This window comes from Desmodus rotundus, chromosome X (genome assembly GCF_022682495.2).
Source record: "Desmodus rotundus isolate HL8 chromosome X, HLdesRot8A.1, whole genome shotgun sequence".
NCBI lineage: Eukaryota > Metazoa > Chordata > Mammalia > Chiroptera > Phyllostomidae > Desmodus > Desmodus rotundus.
Genome location: NC_071400.1, coordinates 48,926,042 through 48,948,292, shown reverse-complemented (window position 1 = coordinate 48,948,292; position 22,251 = coordinate 48,926,042). Strand labels below are relative to the sequence as shown.

The 22,251-nt window shown below is 39.9% G+C and overlaps 2 protein-coding genes across 5 annotated transcripts in view; both read right to left on the bottom strand.

The window, feature by feature from the left end:
- PAK3 (p21 (RAC1) activated kinase 3) overlaps positions 1-22,251 on the bottom strand; it is a 385,169-nt gene that overhangs the window by 333,917 nt on the left and 29,001 nt on the right. The gene's annotated exons all lie outside the window — the stretch shown is intronic.
- LOC112296874 (uncharacterized) overlaps positions 20,672-22,251 on the bottom strand; it is a 30,945-nt gene continuing 29,365 nt past the window's right edge. Inside the window, 1 exon segment of the mRNA XM_024551641.2 lies at positions 20,672-21,294. Coding sequence (XP_024407409.2) covers positions 20,672-21,294 — 623 coding nt within the window.

Genomic DNA, 22,251 nt, shown 5'->3' with positions numbered 1-22,251 from the left:
AGGCAGTATATGTGTGGGTCATGTTTTCTTATCCATGCAGCTATTCTATGGCTTTTGATTGGAGTAGTTATTCCAATTACGTTTGAGGTTGTTATCAATAGGTAGTTATTCATTGCCATTTTTTCATACCTGTGTTCCTCTCTCTTTCTCTTTTCCTTCCTTTCCTTAAAGCAGTCCGTTTAGCATCTCTTCCAGAGCTGGTTGGGTGGAGGTGTATTCTTTTAGACTTCTTTTGTCTGGGAAGCTCTTTTTTTTTTTCGCCTTCTATCTTGATTGACAGTCTTGCAGGCCTCTGGTTCTCATTACTTGGAATATTTTTTGCCATTCTCTTCTGGCTTGGAGCGTTTCCATTGAGAAGTCAGTTGCTAACCTTACTGGGGTTCTCTTGTATGTTACTTCCTGTTTCTCCCTTGCTACCTTTAAGATCCTCTCTTTGTCTTGGAATTTTGTCACTTTAATTATGATGGGTTTTGCAGAGGACCTCTTTGGTTTCCTCTTGCTTGGGATTCTCTGTGTTTCCTGGATTTCGGTGACTTTTTCTCTCATTGGATTAGGGAAATTTTCCATCATTACTCTTTCAAATAGGTGTTCTATTCCTTGCTCTTCTTCTTCCCCTTGTGGTATCCTTATTATACGGATATTATTACGTTTTATGTTGTCCTGGATTTCCCTTAATGCCTCTTCATTCTTTCTGAGCCTCTTTTCCTTTTCTTGCTCTTCCTGGGTGTTTTTTTCTACTTTGTCCTCCACCTCGCAGATCCGATCCTCTGCATCATCAAGTCTGCTTTTCATTCCTTCTACTGTGTTCTTCAGTTCAGAAATTATATTCTTCATTTCTTCTTGGCCCTTGTTGATAATTTCTATTTCCTTTTTCATGTTGATATAGTTTGCAGTGAATTCATTCTATTTTCTGTGTAGTTTCTCGTAGTTTTCTGTGAGCCCAGTGAGCTTCCTGATAACCATTGCTTTGAACTCAGTATCTGATAGTTGATTTGCGTCTATTTCATTTAGCATTCTTTCTGAGGCTTCCCCCTTTCCTTTCATTTGGAGATTGTTTCTTTGTCTTCCCATTGTTTGTGAGACTCTTCTTGTTAGCCTCTGCTTCTTAAATTGATCTGTTTTGACTCCCTGGAATTAAAGTATGAAATTCTATGATAGAATGCCAGTGGGATTCAGTGGTGCTGTCTCCTTAATCTCCTGTGCTCACTGGTCTTGAGGTGATGTTTACGCGTCTAACAGTCTCTAACTCTGATCTTTTCAAGACTCCAGGTTTTATTGTCTCACCTGTGGGAAAAGGAGAATGAAGAAAAAAAGGAGGAAGGAAGGAAGGAAAACGGGAATAGAAAAGGAATGGAAGGAAGGAAGGATGGAAGGAAGGAAGGAGGAATAAAAAAAGATCGGAAGAAAGGTAAGAAGAAGGAATTTTAACAAAAATTAAAATAAAAGAAGGAATGAAGAAGGAATAAAAAAGTAAAGGATGGAAGTAAGAATGAATAAAAAAAAGAAAAAGGGACAGAAAGAAAGAAGGAATTTAGGTGGAAATGAGGGAAAAAAAAAGAGAAAAGGAAAAAGAAAGCCTTCTGCTGGCTTTAAACCTGTCAGGTTAGTTCTGCTGGTCTTCATGTCTGTGAAATGGGAGGGGATGGTTGAAGGGATTGGTTTCAGTTTTCTCCCTTCCTGAGCCACACTCTTTGCTGTTTTCCAGCCTCCAGTCCAGTTCCTCAGGGTCCTTCTGCTCCCCTCTAGGCATTTACCTCACCAGTTGTGCTGTCCTTGAGGTGCACCAGTTAGGGACAACTGACACTCCACCTTCTTGCTCTTTGCTGTCTTAGATGCTAGGGTCTCTAGGTGCTCCTTAGGGGTAGTTCAGCCCCCTACTGGGTCAGGTCTTTCCAGGGACTTCAGTCTCTCCCAGCCCTGCAACTCCCCTCTGCTGGGAGTTCTGCCTTCCTCCTAGAGAGCAAGTAGGCCCTGCAGGGCTCTGTGCCCAGGGCCTAGGTGGAAGTTGTTCAGCCCAGGTGCTTCAGGAGTGGTTGCCCGCAGGCAGCCAGGCCGTGGGTCAGGTTGATTCTCAGCTTTGGGCCTGTGCGCTGGGGTAGCCAGCTGCTGATACAGGTGCATACCCACCCCAGGGTTCAGTTGTGGGCGCCCAGGCTGCTGGTTGAGTTTGCCCGCCCACCCAGGCACTTTGGGCCTGTACACCCAGGCAGCCGAGCGCTGATCTGGATGCACACTGATTCCCCAGCTTTGGGCCTATGCGCCTGGGGCACCCTAGCTGCTGATCAGGTTGTGCGCCCACCCTGGGTTTCAGTTATGGGCGTCCAGGGCGTTGATCAAGGTGCGTGCCCACCCGGGGTTTCAGGTGTGGGTGCCCAGTCCGCTGATCTGGGTGTGCACCAACCGGGCTTCAGGTGTGTGCTGTGGCTGCTTATCCCGCGTTCACAGTCCAGGGGCTGTGGCCGTAGGGTCACAAGAGGCCACAGCTGTTGCAGAGAGCTCTCTAACTAGCCACTGAGTGCCTCTATTTTCTCTTTTTCATTTTGAGAAATTCCTCCTATTCAAGCTCACCGGGTCCAAACAAGCACCTGGCCTCTCACTCAGCCCAGCCTGGCTCTCTCCCAAGAATCCTGCAGCAGACCCTGTGCCCCGGCCGGGGCTTCAGCTGCCCTGGTCCCCGCGCTGGTCCCAGGGACCTTATTGTCCTTAAGCACTCTTCTTACCGTCTGATGTTTCAATGTCCTCTATCTTTGGTCTCCGATCTTCATATATGCTGGAATACCGTTGGCTGTTCGCGCTGTTCCTCAGATCAGCTAGGCGGTTTCACTGGTGCCGATGGGAAGTGGACTCCGCTCCCACCTATCTCACTACCATTTTCTAAACCAATTGTGTTTGTATATATTAGTGATGAACCCATGAAAATCGAAATTAAAAATACAATGCCATTTATACTCACTCAAAAAAGGAGAAGTTCTTACGTTTAAATTTAACAAAACCATAGGACTTACATGCTAAAACCTATTAAAAAATGATGAAAGAAACCAAGCATCTAAATAAATGAACAGACATACTGTTCATACCTTAGGAAACTCAATATAGTAAAAGTGTCAATTCTCTCAAAATTGATATACATGTTTAATGCAATTCCTATCCAATTGCCAGCAAGATTATTGTAAGTTTAGATTATATTATTCTATAATATATTTCAAAAGACAAATGACTTAAAATAGTTAAACAATTTTGAATAAGAAAAATAAACTAAGAGCAATGGCTTTAGCCAATATTAAGGCTTAATATAGAACCACAGTAACCAACAGAGCATGTTAGCAGATGGACTGACACAGAGATCAATAAAACAGAATAGATGGCCTAGAAATAGACCCACACAAATATGCCAAACTGATTTTTGACAAAGCAGCAAAAAACTACTCAATGTGAGAAACATTGCTTCTTCAACAAATGATAACAGAGCAATTTAACATCCATAGGCAAAACAAAACTGCAGGGTCCAGCACAAATAATTCCTTTTTTATTACAAAATCATAAGCATCTAATCCTGTAACATAACAACATCACACTCAAGCACACCATATGACATGTTAGGTAATGTTCAAATTAAAGCTATAAATTATTACACCCATATTATTACCTTACCAACCATACTCAAACAGGCATTACTTCTCCTAGACCCTGTATTTTGATCTAAACCTCACAGCTTACACAAAAGTAAATCATAGATTTAAAGGTAAAACTATACACTCGTATAGTTTAAAAACTATGTATAGTTATAGGAGACTTTGGGGGGAAAATAAGAGAAATCTTAGGGACCCAGTGCTTAATGAGGAGTTATTAAGGATGATGCAAACAAAACAATCCATTAAAAAATCTGTAATTGGATCTCATAAAAATTAAAAACTTTGCTGTGTAAAAGTTTCTATTAAAGAATGAAAAGACAGCCCTGGCTGGTATGGCTCTGTGGATTGCACACCGGTCTGCGAAACAAAGGGTAGCTGGTTCGATTTTTAGTCAGGGCACATGCCTGTGTTGTGGACCAGGTCCCCTGTAGGGGGTGCATGAAAGGCAACAATACATTGGTAATTCTCTCCCTCCCTTTCTCCCACCCTTCCCCTCTGTTTAAAAATAAATAAATAAAATATTTTTTAAAAAGAATGAAAAGACACATTAATACTAAGAGAAAATATTTGCAAATGATGTATCTGACAAAGAGCTACTATCTACAATACATAAAGAATTCTCAATACTAAACTGTAAAAAACACAAAATTCAATGAGAAAATTGGCCTAAGACATGAATATACACTACATTGAAGAGGACATTTAGACAGGAAATAAGCACATGAAAAATAGATCAGTGTCATTAGTCATTAGGAAAATGCAAATTAAAACTACAAAAAGATATCACTACACACCTGTGAGATTAGCTAAAGTAAAAAAATAGTGACAACACCAAATATTTGCAATGATGCAGAGAAACGAAATCACTCATGTGTTGCTTATGAAAATGAAAAATGGTACAGTCACTCTGGAAACAGTTTGGTAGCTTCTTATAAAACAGACATGCACTTACTTTATGACCTGGCAATCACACTCCTGGAATTTTGTCCCAGAGCTGAAAATTTCTGTCTACACAAAAACCTGTATACAATTGTTTATATCAGAATTATTTTTTAAATCTCAAACTGGAAACAAAAATATTGTCCTTCAATTGATCAATAATTAAACAAACTCTGGTCTACCCATACCATGAAATACTCTTCAGCATTAAAAACAAATGAATCAGATGGAAATCCAAGATAGTGGAGGAGTAAGTGAAGGTTACACTAAACTCCTCCCAGGACCAATCTGGAACTACAACTACACTGTAGAGAAAACAGCCAGAATAACCAACTGAACACTAGTTGGAGAGAAACCTTAAAACAAAGGACAGACAGAAGAAACCACCACAAGAAGACTGGTAGGGAGTGAGGAGGAGGCACAAGAGGGCTGGCTGGGCTCCTACAGGTGGCAGATCAAGTTCCAGAGGGATATTTCAGTGGCCAGGGGAATTTCCCCTGAGAAGTGTAGGACCTAAAGCTGAAGTTGGGCTCCCCAGCCTACAGCACCACAGCCAGAAAAGAACCCAGATAACATCCAGCTATGAAAAACAAAAAGGTTTCTATCTGCCAGGGTGAGATGATGGGAGACAAAGAGAGCCTCCTAAAGGGCCAATGCACAAAAATTTGATTTGCAGCCACTTACACTGGGCTCTGGCAGAGGGAGGTCTAGAGATACTTGAGCAGAGTCTATGGTTGGTGGCTCTGGGGAGAGAACTGAAGGAACAGCCACCAGGATCCCTGTGCTCAGTCATTCCCAATACAGCAGGAGACATCTTTCTCAGGCAGAGCACTCCCCTCCAAATGGCATATGCCTGAGGGGAAGCAATAGCCCCCTACACAGGAATTACTCTGCCCCACCACGTGGGGCTTAAGCCAGGCTGCAGATTACAGCTTGGTTAGTATAACAACTGATCATTTTACCAGCTGATTAGTTTAAATACTCAGGCAGACAATACAAATTAGTAGCCAAAATGGGAAGAAAAAGAAACAGACCTCAGAAGAAAGAACAAGAGCATACTCCAAAAGAACTAGATGAAATGGAGGCAAGTGATTTATCAGAAAGATAGCTTAAAGTAATGATTGTAAAGATACTAAACAGCATGAAAAAAGACATAGAAATCATTAAGAAAGGATTAGTCAGAAATAAAGAATGCAGTATATGAAATAAATAATACACTGGAAGGAATAAAGAGTAGGCTAAATAAAGCAGGTGATTGAGTCAGTGATTTGGAAACCAAGGTAGAAGAAAACACCTAGGCAAAGCAGAAAAAACAATCACATAATTTTAAAAAATGAGGAGAGATTAAGAAATATTTTAGACAACATGAAGCATAACAACATCCGCATCATGGGAATACCAGAACGAGAGTAAGGAAGGGATCAAGAATCTATATGAAGAAATAATGACCGAAAACTTCCCTAATATGGTGAAAGAAAAAGACACACGAGTCCCAGAATTTCAGAGAGTCCCAAACAAGTTGGACACAAAGACACCTACACCAAGACACATAATAATTAAAATGGCAAGGCTTAAAGACAAGGAGAAAATCCTAAAAGCCACAAGAGAAAAGCAGGTACTTACCTACAAGGGAGCACCCAGGGGTATCCAACCTTTTGGTGACACTGGGCCACACTGGAAGAAGAGTTGTCTTAGGCCACACATTACATACACAAACACTAATGAAAACTGATGAGCAAAAACATGTTTTAAGTAAATTTAGGATTTTGTGTTGGGCCACATTCAAGTCATCCTGGTCCATATGCAGCCTGCAGGCACAGGACTAGACACGCCTGATAGACTGGTATCTGATTATTCACAGAAACATTTCAACCAGAAGGGAGTGACATGAAATATTCAAGGTGATGAAAAGCAAGGACCTACAACAAGGTTACTTTACCCAGCAAGGCTATCATTTAAAATTGAAGGAGAAATAAGGAGCTTCCCAACCAGAAAAAGCTAAAGCAGTGTGTTAACACCAAACCAGTACTGCAACAGATGTTAAAGGGTTTACTTTAAGAAGGATAAAAAGAGAAGAAAAAAACAGAGGAAAACAGTCTAGCAATAAAATGGCACTACATACATATCTGTCAATAATCACCTTAAATGTAAATGGCTTAAATGCTCCAAGCAAAAGACACAGGGTGGCTGAATTGATAAGAAAACACAACCCATACATATGCTGTCTCCAAGAGACCCATCTCAGATCGAAGGATACACACAGACTAAAAGTAAAAGGATGGGAAAAGATATTTCATGCAAATGGAAAAGAAAAAAAAAAGCTGGGGTAGCAGTACTTATACCTGACAAAACAAACTTTTTAAAAAAATATATTTATTGATTATGCTATTACAGTTGTCCCATTCCCCCCCTTCACTCAACTCCATCCTGCCCACCCCCTCCCTCCCACATTCCCCCCCTATAGTTCATGTCCATGGGTCATACTTATAAGTTCTTTGGCTTCTATATTTCCTATACTATTCTTACCCTCCCCCTGTCTATTTTCCACCTATCATTTATGCTACTTATTCTCTGTGCCTTCCCCCCCTCTCCCCCTCTCACTCCCCTGTTGATAACCCTCCCTGTGATCTCCATTTCTGTGGTTCTGTTCCTGTTCTGGTTGTTTGCTTAGTTTGCTTTTGTTTTTCTTTCAGGTGTGGTTGTTAATAACTGTGAGTTTGCTGTCATTTTTACTGTTCATATTTTTTTCTCTTCTTTTTCTTAGATAAGTCCCTTTAACATTTCATATAATAAGGGCTTGGTGATGATGAACTCCTTTAACTTGACCTTATCTGAGAAGCACTTTATCTTCCCTTCCATTCTAAATGATAGCTTTGCTGGATAGAGCAATCTTGGATGTAGGTCCTTGCCTTGCATGACTTGGAATACTTCTTTCCAGCCCCTTCTTGCCTGTAAGGTCTCTTTGGAGAAATCAGCTGACAGTCTTATGGGAACTCCTTTATAGGTAACTGTGTCCTTTTCTCTTGCTGCTTCTAAGATTCTCTCCTTCTATTTAATCTTGGGTAATGTAATTATGATGTGCCTTGGTATGTTCCTCCTTGGGTCCAAACTTTAAAACAAAGGCTATAGTAAGAGACAAAGAAGGATGCTATATAATGATAAAGGGAAAAATCCAACAAGAGGATACAGCCCTGGCAAACATTTATGCAGCCAATATAGGATCATCTAAACATGTAAAGCAAATTCTGGTGGACATGAAGGGAAAGATTGACAGAAATACAGTCAAGACCAGGAATTTTAACACCTCATTGACTTCAATGGATAGATATTCCACACAGAAAATCAACAAGAAGACAATGGCCTTAAACAACACACTGGATCAAATGGATTTAATTGATATCTTCAGAGCATTTCACCCCAAAGCAGCAGAATATACATCCTTTTGAAGTGCACATGGAACATTTTTTTATATAGATCACATGTTAGGACACAAAACAAGTCCCAATAAATTTAAGAAGATTGAAATCATATCAAGCATCTTCTCTGACCACAATGCTATGAAACTACAAATCAATCACAAGAACACTGAAAAACACAAAGACATAGAAGCTAAATAACAACTTATTACATCTCATTAAACAATGAGATCAAGGAAGAAATCAAAAGATACCTTGAAACAAATGAACAGGAGGACACAACAATCCAAAATCTGTGGGACACTGGGAAAGCAATCCTAAAAGAGAAATTCATAGCATTACAAGCCTATCGCAAAAAAAAACAAGAAGAAAGCTCAAAGACTGGTGCAGCTACTTTACACTTAAGGGCACTTGAAAAGAATAACAAACAAAGCCCAAAATGAGCAGAAGGAAGGAAATAATTATGATCAGAGCAGAAATAGATGAAATAGAGTCTTAAAAATGATACAAAAGATCAAAGAATATAAGAGCTGGCTTTTTGAAAACATAAACAATATTGACAGACCTTTAACCAGACTCCTTAAGAAAAAAGAGAGAGGACCCACATAAATAAAATCAGAAATGAGAGAGAGAGGATGGCCATTCTGACCATTGTGAAGTAGTACCTCATTGTGGTTCTAATTTGCATCTCTCTAATGACTAGTGATGCTGAGAATCCTTTCATATGTCTCTGGACCCTCTGCATGTCCTCCTTGGAGAAGTGTCTGTTCAGGATTTTTGCCCATTTTTTAAAAATATTTTATTTATTTCTTTTAGACAGAGGGGAAAGGAGGGAGAAAGAGAGGGTTAGAAACATCAATGTGTAGTTGCTTCTTGTGCACCCCCTACTGGGGACCTGGCCTGGCCTGCAATGCAGGCATGTTCCCTGACTGGAAATCGTACCGGTGACCCTTTGGTTCACAGTCCAATGTTCACAGGCTGATCCACTGAGCCACAACAGCCAGCCTTTGCCCATTTTTAAGTGAATTGTTTGTCTTCCTGGTGTGGAGTGATGTGAGTTCTTTATATATTTTGCAGATCAAACCCTTGGTCTGAGCTATCATTGGCAAATATATGTTCCTATACAGTTGGATCCCTTTTTATTTTGCTGATGTTTTCTTTAGCCACACAGATGCTTTTTAATTTGATGTAGTCCCATTTGTTTACCATTTCCTTTATATCCCTTGCTCTATGGAACATATCAGTGAAAATATTGTGGCACGGAATAAACAAAGCAACAAATAACAAGAACTGGTGAGTTTGTGAACAAAAGGGAACCCTAGTACACTGTTGGTGGGAATGAAGACTGGTGCAGCTACTGTGAAAAACAGTGTGGAATTTCCTTTAAAACTAAAATGGAACTGCCTTTTGACCCAGCAATTCCACTGCTGAGGCTATACCCTAAGAATCCTGAAAAACCAATTCAAAAGAACCTATGCACCCCAATGTTCATAGCTGCACTATTTACAATAGCCAAGTGCTGGAAGCAACCTAAGTGCCCATCAGCAAATGAGTAAATCAAAAAACTGTGGTACATTTATACAACAGAAAACCACACAGTGGAAAGAAAGAAGGAGCTCCTACCCTTTGTGACAGCATGGATGGAACTGGAGAGTAGTATGCTAACAGAAGTAAGCCAGGCAGTAAATGACAAATACCATATGATCTCATCTATAAGTGGAACCGAATCAACAAAACAAATAAGCAAGAAAAATAGAACCAGAGACATGGAAATAAAGAACAAACTGACAGTAACCAGAGGCAGGGAGGGGGATCATGGGGGAAGTGAGGGGAAGGGTGAAGTCAAGGAACATGTATAAAGGACCCAAGGACAAAGACAATGTGGGGAGGATGACTGAATGTGGGAGGTAGGGGGGGATAGGGTGGGGGAGAGTAATCGGGGAAAAGGAGACAAGCATGATTGAACAATTTAAAAAAAAGAAATGAGAGAGGAAATATAACAACTGACACCAATGAAATACAAAGGATTGTAAGAAAACATTATGAATAACTATATGCCAACAAACTGGACAACCAGGACAAAATGGATAAATTCCTAGAAACATACATCTTCCAATGCTAAATAAGGAAGAATCAGAGAATCTGGTTAGACAAATTACACCTAGTGAACTTGAATCAGTAATCAAAAAACTCCTAACAAACAAAAGCTCTGGACCAGGTGGCTTCACAGGTGTGTTTTACCAAACATTCTGAGAAGAACTAATACCCCTCCTTCTCAAACTATTTCATAAAATTCAAGAGGATGGAAGGCTCCCAAACTTATTTTATGAGGCCAGCATTATCCTAATTCCAGAACCAGATAAAGACATTACAAAGAAAGAACATCATATGCCAATATCCCTGAAGAACATAGATGCTGAAATCCTCAACAAAATATTAGCAAACTGAAAACAGCAATGCTTCAGAAATATCACAGCCCATAATCAAGTGGGAATTCTTCTGGCAATACAAGGTTGGTATCACATTTGCAAATCAATAACTGTGATTCACCACATAAACAAAATGAAGGATAAAAACCACATGATCATATCAATAGATACAGAAAAAGCATTTAATAAAATCCAGCACCTATTTATGATTAAAAACTCTCAGCAAAGTGGGAGTAGAAGAAACATATCTAAATATAATAAAGGCCATATATGACAAACCCACTGCCAGCATCATACTCAATGGGCAGAAACTACAAGCATTCCCTTTAAGATCAGGAACAATACAGGGATATCTGATTTCACCTCTCTTATTCAACATAGTACTGGAAGTCCAAGCCACAGTGATCAGACAAGAAGAAATAAAAGACATCCAAATGGGAAAGGAAGTAGTAAAGTGTCTTTATTTGCAGATGACATGATACTGTACATAGAAAACCCCAAAGATTCCACCAAGAAACTACTGGATGGATAAATGAGTTTTGCAAAGTAGTAGGTTACAAAATTAATATCCAGAAGTCAGTTGCATTTTTATATGCTAATAATGAACTAACAAAGGGAAATTAAGAAAACACCCATTCACAATTGCTTCTAAAAGAGTAAAATACCTAGGAATAAACCTAACCAAGGATGTAAAACACCTGTACACAGAAAATTAGAAGACACAGAAGAAAGAAATTGAAGAAGATACAAATAAGTGGAAGCACATACCGTGTTCATGGATAGTACAAATTAGCATCATTAAAATGCCCATACTGCCCAAAGCAATCTATAGATTTAATACAATTCCTATCAAGATTCCAATGACATATTTCACAAAACTAGAACAAATATTTCAGAAATTTATATGAAACCACAAAAGGCCCCACAAAGCAACAGCAATCCTGAGAAAGAAGAACAAAGTTGGAAGAATCACGCTACCTAATATCAAACTATACTCTAAGACCATACTAATCAAAATGGCATAGTACTGGCATATACACAGACATATGGATCAGTAGAAAAAAGTAGAGAGCGCTGAATAAACCCACACCTTTAAGTCAATTAATATTTGACAAAAGAAGTACACACCAAGATAGTTTTAAAGATAGTTTATTCAATAAATGGTGCTGGGAAAATTGGACAGATACATGCAGAAAAATGAAACTGGACCACAAAAATAAATTCAAAATGGATCAAAGATGTATATGTTAGACCTGAAACTATAAAAATCCTAGGAGAAAACATAGGCAGCAAAATCTCAGACATTGCACATAGTAATTTTGTATCAGATATATCTCCCCAGACAAGGAAAACAAAAGAAAAAATAAGTAACTGGGACTACATCAAACTAAAAGGTTTTTGCACAGCAAAATAAACAAAATAAAAAGATAATCCACACAATGGGATAACATGTTTGCCAATACATCTCATAAGGGGTTAATATCCAAAATGTATAAAGTACTTACAAAACTCAACACCAAAAAAACCAAACAACCCAATTTTAAAAAATGGCCAAAGGACCTGAATAGACACTTCTCCAAGGAAGACATAACAAATAGCCAATACACATATGAAATGATACTCAACATCAATAATCATCAGAGACATGCAAATTAAAACCACAATGAGATACCATCTCATACCTCAGAGTAAGTATCATCAATAAATCAATAAACAAGTGTCTTCGAGGATGTGGAGAAAGGGGAACCCTAGTGCACTGTTGGTGGGAATACACACTGGTGCAGCTACTGTTGGAAGCAGTATGGAGATACCTCAAAAAACTAAAAATGGATCTGCTTTTTGTCCCAGCAATCACACTTCTGGGAATATATATGAAGGAAGCCAAAACACTAATTTGAAAGAACATAAGCACCCTTATGTTTATTGAGGCAATATTTATAACCACCAAGATATGGAAGCAGCCCAACTGTCCATCAGTAGATGAGTGGATAAAACAACTATGGGACATTTACACAATGGAATACTACCCAGCCATAAAAAAGAAGAAAATTTAAGCCTTTGAACAAGTATGGATGGACCTGGAGAACATTATGCTAAGTATAATAAGCCAGTCAGAGAAAGACAAATACCATATGCTTTCACTCATATGTGGAATCTAATGAACAACCTGAACTAACAAGGAAAATGGGAACAGATTCATAGATGGAGAGGATGACAGCCAGGGGCGGGGAGGTTAGGGGTGGAAGGATTGAGCAAAAAGGAAAAAGGACTTATGGACATGGACAACAGTGTGGTGATTGCTGGGGTGAGGGAAGTATAAGGGGACTAAATGGTAATGGAAAAATACAATAAACATAAATATACAAATGAATGTATTATTAATATATGCAACAACTTGGATTGGTCCCTAGGTTATTCTGCTGAGTAAAAAAAGCTAATGTCAAAAGGTTACATATTATATTTTTCTATTTATATAACATATTTGAAATGATTAAATTATAGAGATAGAAGATAGGTTTAATAGTTGCCAGGGGTTAGGGATCCTGGGGAGAGGAAAGTGGGTGTTGCTATTTAGGAGTAGCAGGGAGTAGTTCTTTGTGGTAATGGAACACAGTCATTCCTAGGTATTTGCTGTGCATTGGTTCCATGGATACCAAAATCTACAGACACTCACGTCCCAATTATAAAATGGCATAGTATTAGTATTTAATAATCTCTAAATTACTTATAATACCTAGTATAATGTACATTGCTTTTATCCTGTATTTTGTAGGGAATAGTGACAAGAAAATAAAACCTAAACATATTCAGTAGAGATACAACCATTATAAGCCTAACTATACAGTACATGTCAGCAACAAAATAACTTTTAAACATATAGGTTTGATCTGCAGTTGGTTGAATCTGCACAACCCACAGAAATGGAAGGAATGGAAGGATGACTGTAGTTCTGTATATTAACTGTGGTATTGGATGCTTAAACCCACACAAACTGACACAGAAGTATACACACACATTGTGCCAAAGTCCATTTCCTGGTTTGATATTTTACAATGGCTATGTAAGATGTAACTATTGTGGGAAACTGGGTGAAGAGTACACAGGACCCTTCTGTAATATCTTTACAACTTTCTGTGACTTTATAATTATTTAAAATTAAAAGTACAAATAGCTGTGGCCCACATATTAATTTTCCTTGGCCTGTAGTATCTTGACCAAAAAAAAGTTATTGAAAGTTTTCATATAAATATCTGGAATTTTATTTATTTTTTTTGAAAAGTCATAAAACATGGAATCCCTGGGCCCACATTCGCAGGATTCCCACTGCAATTTTATGAGGGAAATGTTGTCTCCAGCCATTGCAGTCCTCACCCAGGTCCCTGTACTCATTTATCCTACCAGCTTGGCCCTCAAAGGCATGTGATTTTGTGCCCTCTGGTTATACATTGCCTGAAATCTTCTACCCATTTCCAACAATCATACCCACCCCCAGATAGAAACTCTGCATAAGAAACCTCCAGCTTAGGGAAGATAATTCTATGCCTCACCTTTCTGTTATCAGCCCTGGTGGTCCTCGCTCATTAGTTCCTGATGTTTGTTTTTGTCCCCCTAGCTCTATTCTGGGGTTTGCCCCATATGCTGAACCTTTAGGATATTAAATGTATCACTGACTCCCTGAACTATTGTCAGGGGCATAGGTGTCCTAAGTGGGCACATCACAGGTCAGGGCTCTCCATTCCTACCTATCTGTCTGGGCAGGAAGATTAGACACTCTCAGAGCTGACTCAGAGCTGACTGAGATGCATCTCAAATTTCTCTGAGAACCTGTTGAATAGTCTAGCATTCCATTGCACACAAGGAGTGCTACTTAGAATAGGACACAATCACTGCTCTCTAGGACAGGACATTCTTGGGTGAAGGATCCACCTGTGATATAGAATGTATAGACATAACTTCATCCTACATTTTTTCTGTGCCTTGGAACTTTATTTAATCACAAAAGTCTTTTATATTCATTTAGAATTCTGTTGTAATTACAGAAAAATTTTAAGGAGAAAAATAATCTATGACTTCACAAACTACAGAAAATTATTGTTAATATTTTGGTATATTTTCTTCTAGCCTTTTTTCCATACTTGTATACTGACACACATACTCCAATAGGGTGTCACACAACCTATTCTGTAGCCTGTTTTTCTCACTTAATCGTATATTGTGCACATTTCCTTGTCCATAAACATTCTTATAAAACAATTGTCTCAATCTACTATTGAAAATTAGATTTTCATGGAACTGTTTGTCTTATTTCTTTCTCATTTATAAGGAGTCTCTTTCATCTCTCTCCATATCTCTTTCATTCTCTTTTCCCCTTTCTCTCCTCTTCCTATTCTTCCTTTCCTCCTTCCTTTCTACTCTTCCTCCCTATTGCTGACATAGTAAGTGAATCAAATATATAGAGATAAAAGTTTGAAGAGAAGCAGTGGACCTAAAGAAGCTATAGAATTAAGAGGCAGAGGTTTGGTGCATACAGATGAAAAGCTGCTCTGTGGAGCAAAAATGGTTTGCTCAGCCAAGTGGCAAAATGAATTGTCTTAATTCTTTGTGTCTGAGTGAATAGAATTGGATCCCTGGGGCCAACAAAGACCACCATTCTTTCCATTATGGAGACTCCAACTGTGGAACCTCATTTTTCATATTAGAAACACATATTCCATTTTAGGTGACATATATTTAGCCATCCATTAAAACAGTGAGGTTACCTCATGTTAGTGAATAATAACCAGCCTCATACACCAAGGATTTACATATGCTGGGCACTGTGCTCACCACTCTACTTATGTGACTTTGTGCAGTAAAGCATAGTGCTTAAGAGGTGGCCTGTGGAGCAGACTGAATGGGTTTAATAATGCTCAGCCCTGCTGCTTACTAGCTGTGTTACCTTGGGCAAGTTACTTAACACTTTTCATCCTCAGTTCAACATCTATAAAGTGGAGGTAATATAAGTACCTATCTCTATGAATTATGTAGAGGGTTTAGTGAATTACATCCTGTAACATGCTTAGAAGAGTGACTGACTGGCCCACAGCAGATGCTTCTCAGTGTTAGCTATCATTATTAATAGTAAAATATATATATATTAATAATAAATTGTCATAGTAGCCCCATGACAGAGATACTATTATCCTTTGATGAGAAGTAACAAAAGTGAGGCTCGGAGAAATTAAAAGATTGCCTAAGCTCATGCAGCTAGTAAGTAATCAAGTTAAGATCTAGATCCAGGTTGCCTCACTCTGGAGCTGGTCTTCCTAAACAAAGTCCTACAGGTCTCCTGACTTTCTGTGAATAGAAGCTAATTTTCTCGTTCCAGAAGCCTGGTGCTGAGGTTGAGCAGAGGAGAAAGGGATCAGTGATAGCTAGCTAGGCATCCTGCATACTTACCACTGCAGCTGACCTCAGATCAGGTTAGGGATGCTCCAGGCAGCTGCCCCCAACCAGAGAAGGGGAGCTTGGAGATAGATAACTCAATAGGTTTTGGTCTCCTGCTTGGGGACTGTAGGTTTAAGCTCCTAGTCCTCTGACTCTCAGACATTTTGACCTGTGCCAGAAGAACTGCTATCTGGATCTGATTTTCCTGTCCCACTTCGACTTCAGTGTCACCTCCCTGAGGACCACATGGCCTTAGGGGCATTCAGTCTCACTCTGGCCAGAAGAGAGAGCTTTCTCAAGGCTTGCCCCTTTGTTGAGGAGGAGCTGGTAAATTAACAGTAATCCCTGATTCACAGTGATAATCAGCTCCCTGTCTGTACAGTCAGCCTGCACAAAAGAACAAGTGGAGCTGCACCTGTTCCGGGGGTCTGGCACTCTAAAGCACGCTGCCAAGAATGGCCCACACTCCTGCCAGGGCAGCAGCTGCAGCCTGGAATCAAGGCTTTGTTAGCATAAGAATGGAACCAGCCCACCAGCCAGCCAGCTTCCTTCAATCCCTCCTCCCTTTCTTGCCTGTAACACCAAAAGGGCCACCCTCATTGTGAGCAGACTGGCTTTGCATTTCTTTACTCAACTGCACTGATTAATTTGTCACTTGTGGGAGAAAGAGCACTTTTCTTTCTTCAGACTTGGCCCAGGTAGAGGAGGAGTCTGTAGATCTACTTACTATTTGCCATGTTCTTACTCCAGGGTGGGGACACCACAGTAAGTACACAGCTTTGGGAGGCATACTACACAGAGACTAGAATGTAAATGGTGCCCCCTGGAAATGTATAGGACACAGCCTGTGTGATCCTGCTCCAGGGGCAAATGTAGGTCAAGGAATTTCTGTAGAAGTCTTCTTGTTCCTTGCTTGTCAAAGTATGTGGTCCATGAACCTGCTACCTCAGCAGTATCTGGGTATTTGTTCAAAATGCAGAAGCTCAGGCTCTACCCCAGAAGTGTGAATTAGCAATCTGATTTTAGCAAGATATGGTGATTCATGTGCACAGTAAAGTTTGAGAAGTATTGGGCTAGAAAACAAGGTCCTGACCCTCAAATTTTCACGCACTTGAAAGTGCTTGGGCTTCTGAATCAGGAAAATAATGGTTTAAATCTTAGTTCCATCATTACTGGGTGTGAGATGTCAACTAAGTCACTTAATCTCCCAGACTCTCAGTTTCCTCATTTGAAAAAAGGGCAAAAATAACAATAATGATAGATTTACTGTGAGGATGAATAACAAAACTGTATGTGAAAGTCCTTAGCATACTGCTGGCATATGGTTATGTCTCAATAAATAACAGCTCTTATTATTATTTTACTTGGCAGTAAAGAACACTACACTGCCAACTTCAGGTCATTCAGATATTGACTTGCCCTGTGATATATTAACCAAGAAGGCCCCTTTACTTGTCCTTCCGCTGCTATGGGAACTTAAAGCAGTAGGTTTAGTTAATTACACCTCACACTGATGTAGCACTTTGGAATTACCTAAGCATTTCCACCCCGATTATCTCCTAGCATCAAAAGCTCAGGGTATCAGTGCCCAGAAGGGGAGCCCAGAGATCTACACCATTAATGTTCAGATGAGGATTGTTCAGTGACTTGCCCAAGGTAAACTGGGTGGTACAATCAGCACTAAAACCTGGTTTGCAGCTCAGTGCTTACACTTAATAGCAGTTTAGACAAAAATGTTTGCTTATGGAGAGATGACACTAGAAACTCAGGTCAAGCCAGGGCATGGCTACAGATGACTCACCTATGAACACTGTCTGAACTGGACAAATTAAGACTATTTTTATAGAATGAGACTGGCAACCACCAGATTTGTCAATGCCAAAATTCCCTTTTATAAGTGAGGGTGTGCATTTCCCCCCTTCCTGAATACAGATGAAAAGACTACAACCTAAATTCAATCACAGTTCAGAAGAGCAAATAAAGGCCACTGTCCATAAACTGCTCTGAGAACTAAGCTCACTGGGAATCAGTTCCCACTGAGGTCATGGCATGAGGGCTGGACAGGTTATCATAAGATTCCCTTAGTTCTAAGAAAGTGAACAACATTTCATTTCACAAATTAAATATGTAACAATACTTGATTCAGTGTACTATTCGGCAGCTTTTAAAAAGACTCTTGAATCACTTAGAAAGATATTAGAGATATGTCAAATAGAAAAAAATGCAAGTTATGGAATGATGTGTAATTTGCTATCTGAGGTTGACCAGGAATGGTGCAGGCATCAAAACCATGCGTGTTCTTTAGGCAGAGTTCTTCAATTTTCATGTCTGTAAGAGGTACTAGCAACCATGAAGGGAAGAGGAAGGGCCTTTGAACACTCACATGAAGTCACATCAAGCTGTGACAGCCCGCAGTCTGGGCCTTGACAATACACATCTGGAAAGGACACTGTTCCTGGACACAGCTTTATGAAATTCTCATACTTTTGATATAAGAAATACTCTTCTATTTGTAATAAACAGTGAACTCATTAGAGTTTGTGATAAAGATCAAAGTCAACGGAATTCAAATTTTTCTTCTTGCTGAAGAATTTTTACTCTAATGAAAAATGTCCTTAGATGCCCAGGATAATAAACAGAAACAAAACACAGCTGGTTTAGCTGAATTAGGAATTGGATCCTGGTGTACAGTCTACTCAGCCTACTGCCCCCCGCCTTCACTCCAGAAGACACACAGGGATACATTAAGTACAATTTAAAAACTACTACCCTGGCTGGTGTGGCTCAGTGGATTGAGCTCTGGACTATGAACCAAAGGCTTGCCGGTTCAATTCCCAGTCAGGGCACATGCCTGGGTTGTGGGCCAGGTGCCAGGTCCCCAGTTGGGGACGCTCTAGAGGCAACCACACATTGATGTTTCTCTCTCTCTCTCCCTCCTTTCCCCTCTCTCTAGAAATAAATAAAATCTTAAAAACTAGTGCTGTAAGTCCCTGGGGGTCATTAGTGGCATACATACCAGGGAAATAACATAAGTTTATCAAGGTAGAAAGGTTATTCATACTCACAAGACAGCTTGAAGGAGTTTTCAATAGAGCCAGGCACTCCAGTTAGGCAGATATTGTAATGGTCTAGATGAGAGATTATGAAAATCCAGAGAAGTGACAGTCAACATGAAAAGGGGACAAGAAATATTTTGGAAGGAACTGGCAATTATGGAAATTGAAAGAGATGAAGGAGAAATCTTGGATGACTCAGGTTTCTGGTTTCATAGAGTCAGAGTACATAAAAAGTCAAGTTCCATTTTGGACATGAGTGGAATTTCTAGGCAGAGACAGCCCATAGAAAATTTTACAACCAGATCTGGGACTCAGGAGAGAGAACTGTGGTAGGGTATATATCTGATAGGTATAAATATGTGATAGTTGAAGCCACAGGCATGAATATAATTTCCAAGAAAAAATGTGAAGTAGTGAAAAGAGAGATAGGGAAAGATATTCCTGGAAACACTTATATTTTAGGTATGGGATAAATAAGAAAAGCTCAAGAAGCAGTCAGAGAAATAGGAGGGGAATCAAGAAAGAACACTGTCATGGAATCCACCAGAGAACAAATTTTCAGGAAGGCAAGCAGTATAAATTAATGACTCAGAAAATACCAGGTAGGGTAAAAGAACAAGAAATGTTCATTAGATTTGTCATATGGGATCACTGGAGTTCACAGCAAAAGATGTTTTAGGAGAGCAATGAGAGCAGAAACCAGATCCCAGTAGACTGTGGAAGTAGGTTGAAAGAGAGGGTATGAAGGCAGCCTAAGTAGATTTCTTTTCCAAGAAGCTTGGTTCTGAAAGGAAGAAGAGATATAGGGCAGTAGCTAGAAAGGGAGGCTAAAAGCATGAAGAAAAGGTCATAAAATATAAAAGAAACTGTAGATATTTTGAAGGGAGCTAATGGTAAGATGTTGAAGAGCCACAAAATAGAAGGAAGTTTTCATAGAGACACAGAGGAGAATAAAAATGAACATAGATACATCTAGGTTTGAGGCAACAAGGTAGGACATCGAGGTGTGGAAGCCTCTATTTTCACTATGAAATGGAAAATGAAGCCATCTTCTTTTTTTAATATATTTTATTGATTAGGCTATTAGAGTTGTCCCATTTTATCCCCTTTATTCTAGTCTGCCCTACACACCCCCACCCTTTTAGTTCATGTCCATGGGTCATACATATAAGTTCTTTGGCTTCTACATTTCCTATACTATTCTTTTTTTTTTTTTTAAACACACACATTTAACTTTATTTATCATTGTCATTTAAAGCTGGGTTTTATAAAACACAAAAAGACATTTTTAAGAATTCTCTGTCACCAAAATTTAAACAGGAGAAACAGCAATGGCTTTGTAAGTGTAAATTATATACATTAAATCAAATAATTAGAGATTTTTTCAATATGGAAACTGTACAAATGAAATAAATGGCAAAAGGACCTAATAGCAGTATTTTGTTGCTGTGGCTTATCAGTTACTTTAGGACCCAAATAAAAATTCTGAATCATCGGACTTCTTCTGCTGTGTGTGTTATTCGCCTGTATTCTGACTCAAGCTACTTGGCCAGAAAGTATGATTAAAAAGGCATTCAGCTTCACAGCAAAAGTCTTCCCGTCTAGTCACCACCTTCAAAGGCAAGGACCCGGCAGTGCTGATGTCGTCTGTGGCTCCCTTTTGAACAATATGCAAAAAATTACGTCTACTCTGGGAAGTCAAACAGGTACCAAAAAATGGAACGATTATGCACAGTTCAGTAAAATGGTAAGTTTTTCTCATCTAAAAGCAATCAGTGAAATACACCACAAACTACAGCTGGCTTGGTTTCAGGAAACACGTCTGAGAATCCCGTTCTTGTCCTCAGCGCACCTTCAGTCGGGGACGGGATCCTGTAGGCCAACATGCTGTTCACTTTGTGGATGGAAGTGGTGAAGGAACGCAGACGTACTTGCTCGGAAGTGGTAATGAACTGTGGTCCCGACTCTTCCCACTTTTCAGGCACAACCAGATCTTTGTCTGTGTAGATCAGCAGATCAAAGGACCAGGGAACTTCCAGCAGGGGCAGGAACGTCACCGTGGTGGTGATCTGTCTGATCAACTAGCGGATCTCGTCTTGGATCGCTTTCTGAGACTTCTCTCTGGGCGTGCTGTCATCTTTGGCAGTCTTGTCACACTCGATATCAAACTGCCATCTTTCAAGGACCTCACCACTTTCGACATTTGAGATGACTACCACCAGTTTCTGAACTGAGCACTTGTACAACCAATCTTTTAGTTGTTCCAACACATTGTTTAGGTATTTCATAAGCTCAGGATCAGTAGTTACAAGCAAGGTGAGTCCATATTTCTGCACTCGAGTAAAGGTTTTGGAAGGATAAATGCCACACTGATATAAAATGTTGATGCCAAATGCTGTAAAATGGGTGGGAGCACTTCCCGGGCCGACGAGTTACTTAATTCCTCCAGGAACACCGAGCGACGCTGCTCTGGTCGTGTAGAAGGTGACACCAGCCCTTGGTGTGAATCGGACCCGTGGGCTCCTCTGGAGCCCTCCTGGTGGGCGCAAGTCGGGCTCGTCGTTCTGGCCCCGAGGTCCTCCGGGGCCTTTGCCCGGCAGTACTGCCCTGGGCCCTGTCCCTGGGCCACCTGGCCCAGATGGTCGGGCCTGCTCCAGGAGGGTCCCGCCACGTGCCTCCTATATTATTCTTAACCTCCCCCTGTCTATTTTCTGCCTACCATTTATGCTAGTTATTCTCTGTACCTTTTCCCCCTCTCTCCCCCTCCCACTCCCCTGTTGATAACCCTCCATGTGATCTCCATTTCTGTGGTTCTGTTCCTGTTCTAGTTGTTTGCTTAGTTTGTTTTTGTTTTTGTATAGGTTCAGTTGTTAATTGCTGTGAGATTGTTGTCATTTTACTGTTCATATTTTTTATCTTTTTTTTCGTAGATAAGTCCCTTTAACATTTCATATAATAAGGGCTTGGTGATGATGAACTCCTTTAACTTGATCTTATCTGAGAAGCACTTTATCTGCCCTTCCATTCTAAATGATAGACTTGCTGGATAGAGGAATCTTGGATGTAGGTCCTTGCTTTTCATGACTTCGAATACTTCTTTCCAGCCCTTTCTTACCTGCAAGGTTTCTTTTGATAAATCAGCTGACAGTCTGATAGGAACTCCTTTGTAGGTAACTCCTTCTCTCTTGCTGCTTTTAAGATTCTCTCCTTATCTTTAATATTGGGTAATGTAATTACGATGTGCCTTGGTGTGTGCTTCCTTTGGTCCAACTTCTTTGGGACTCTCTGAGCTTCTTGGACTCCCTGGCAGTTTATTTTCTTTGCCAGATTGGGGGAGCTCTCCGTCATTATT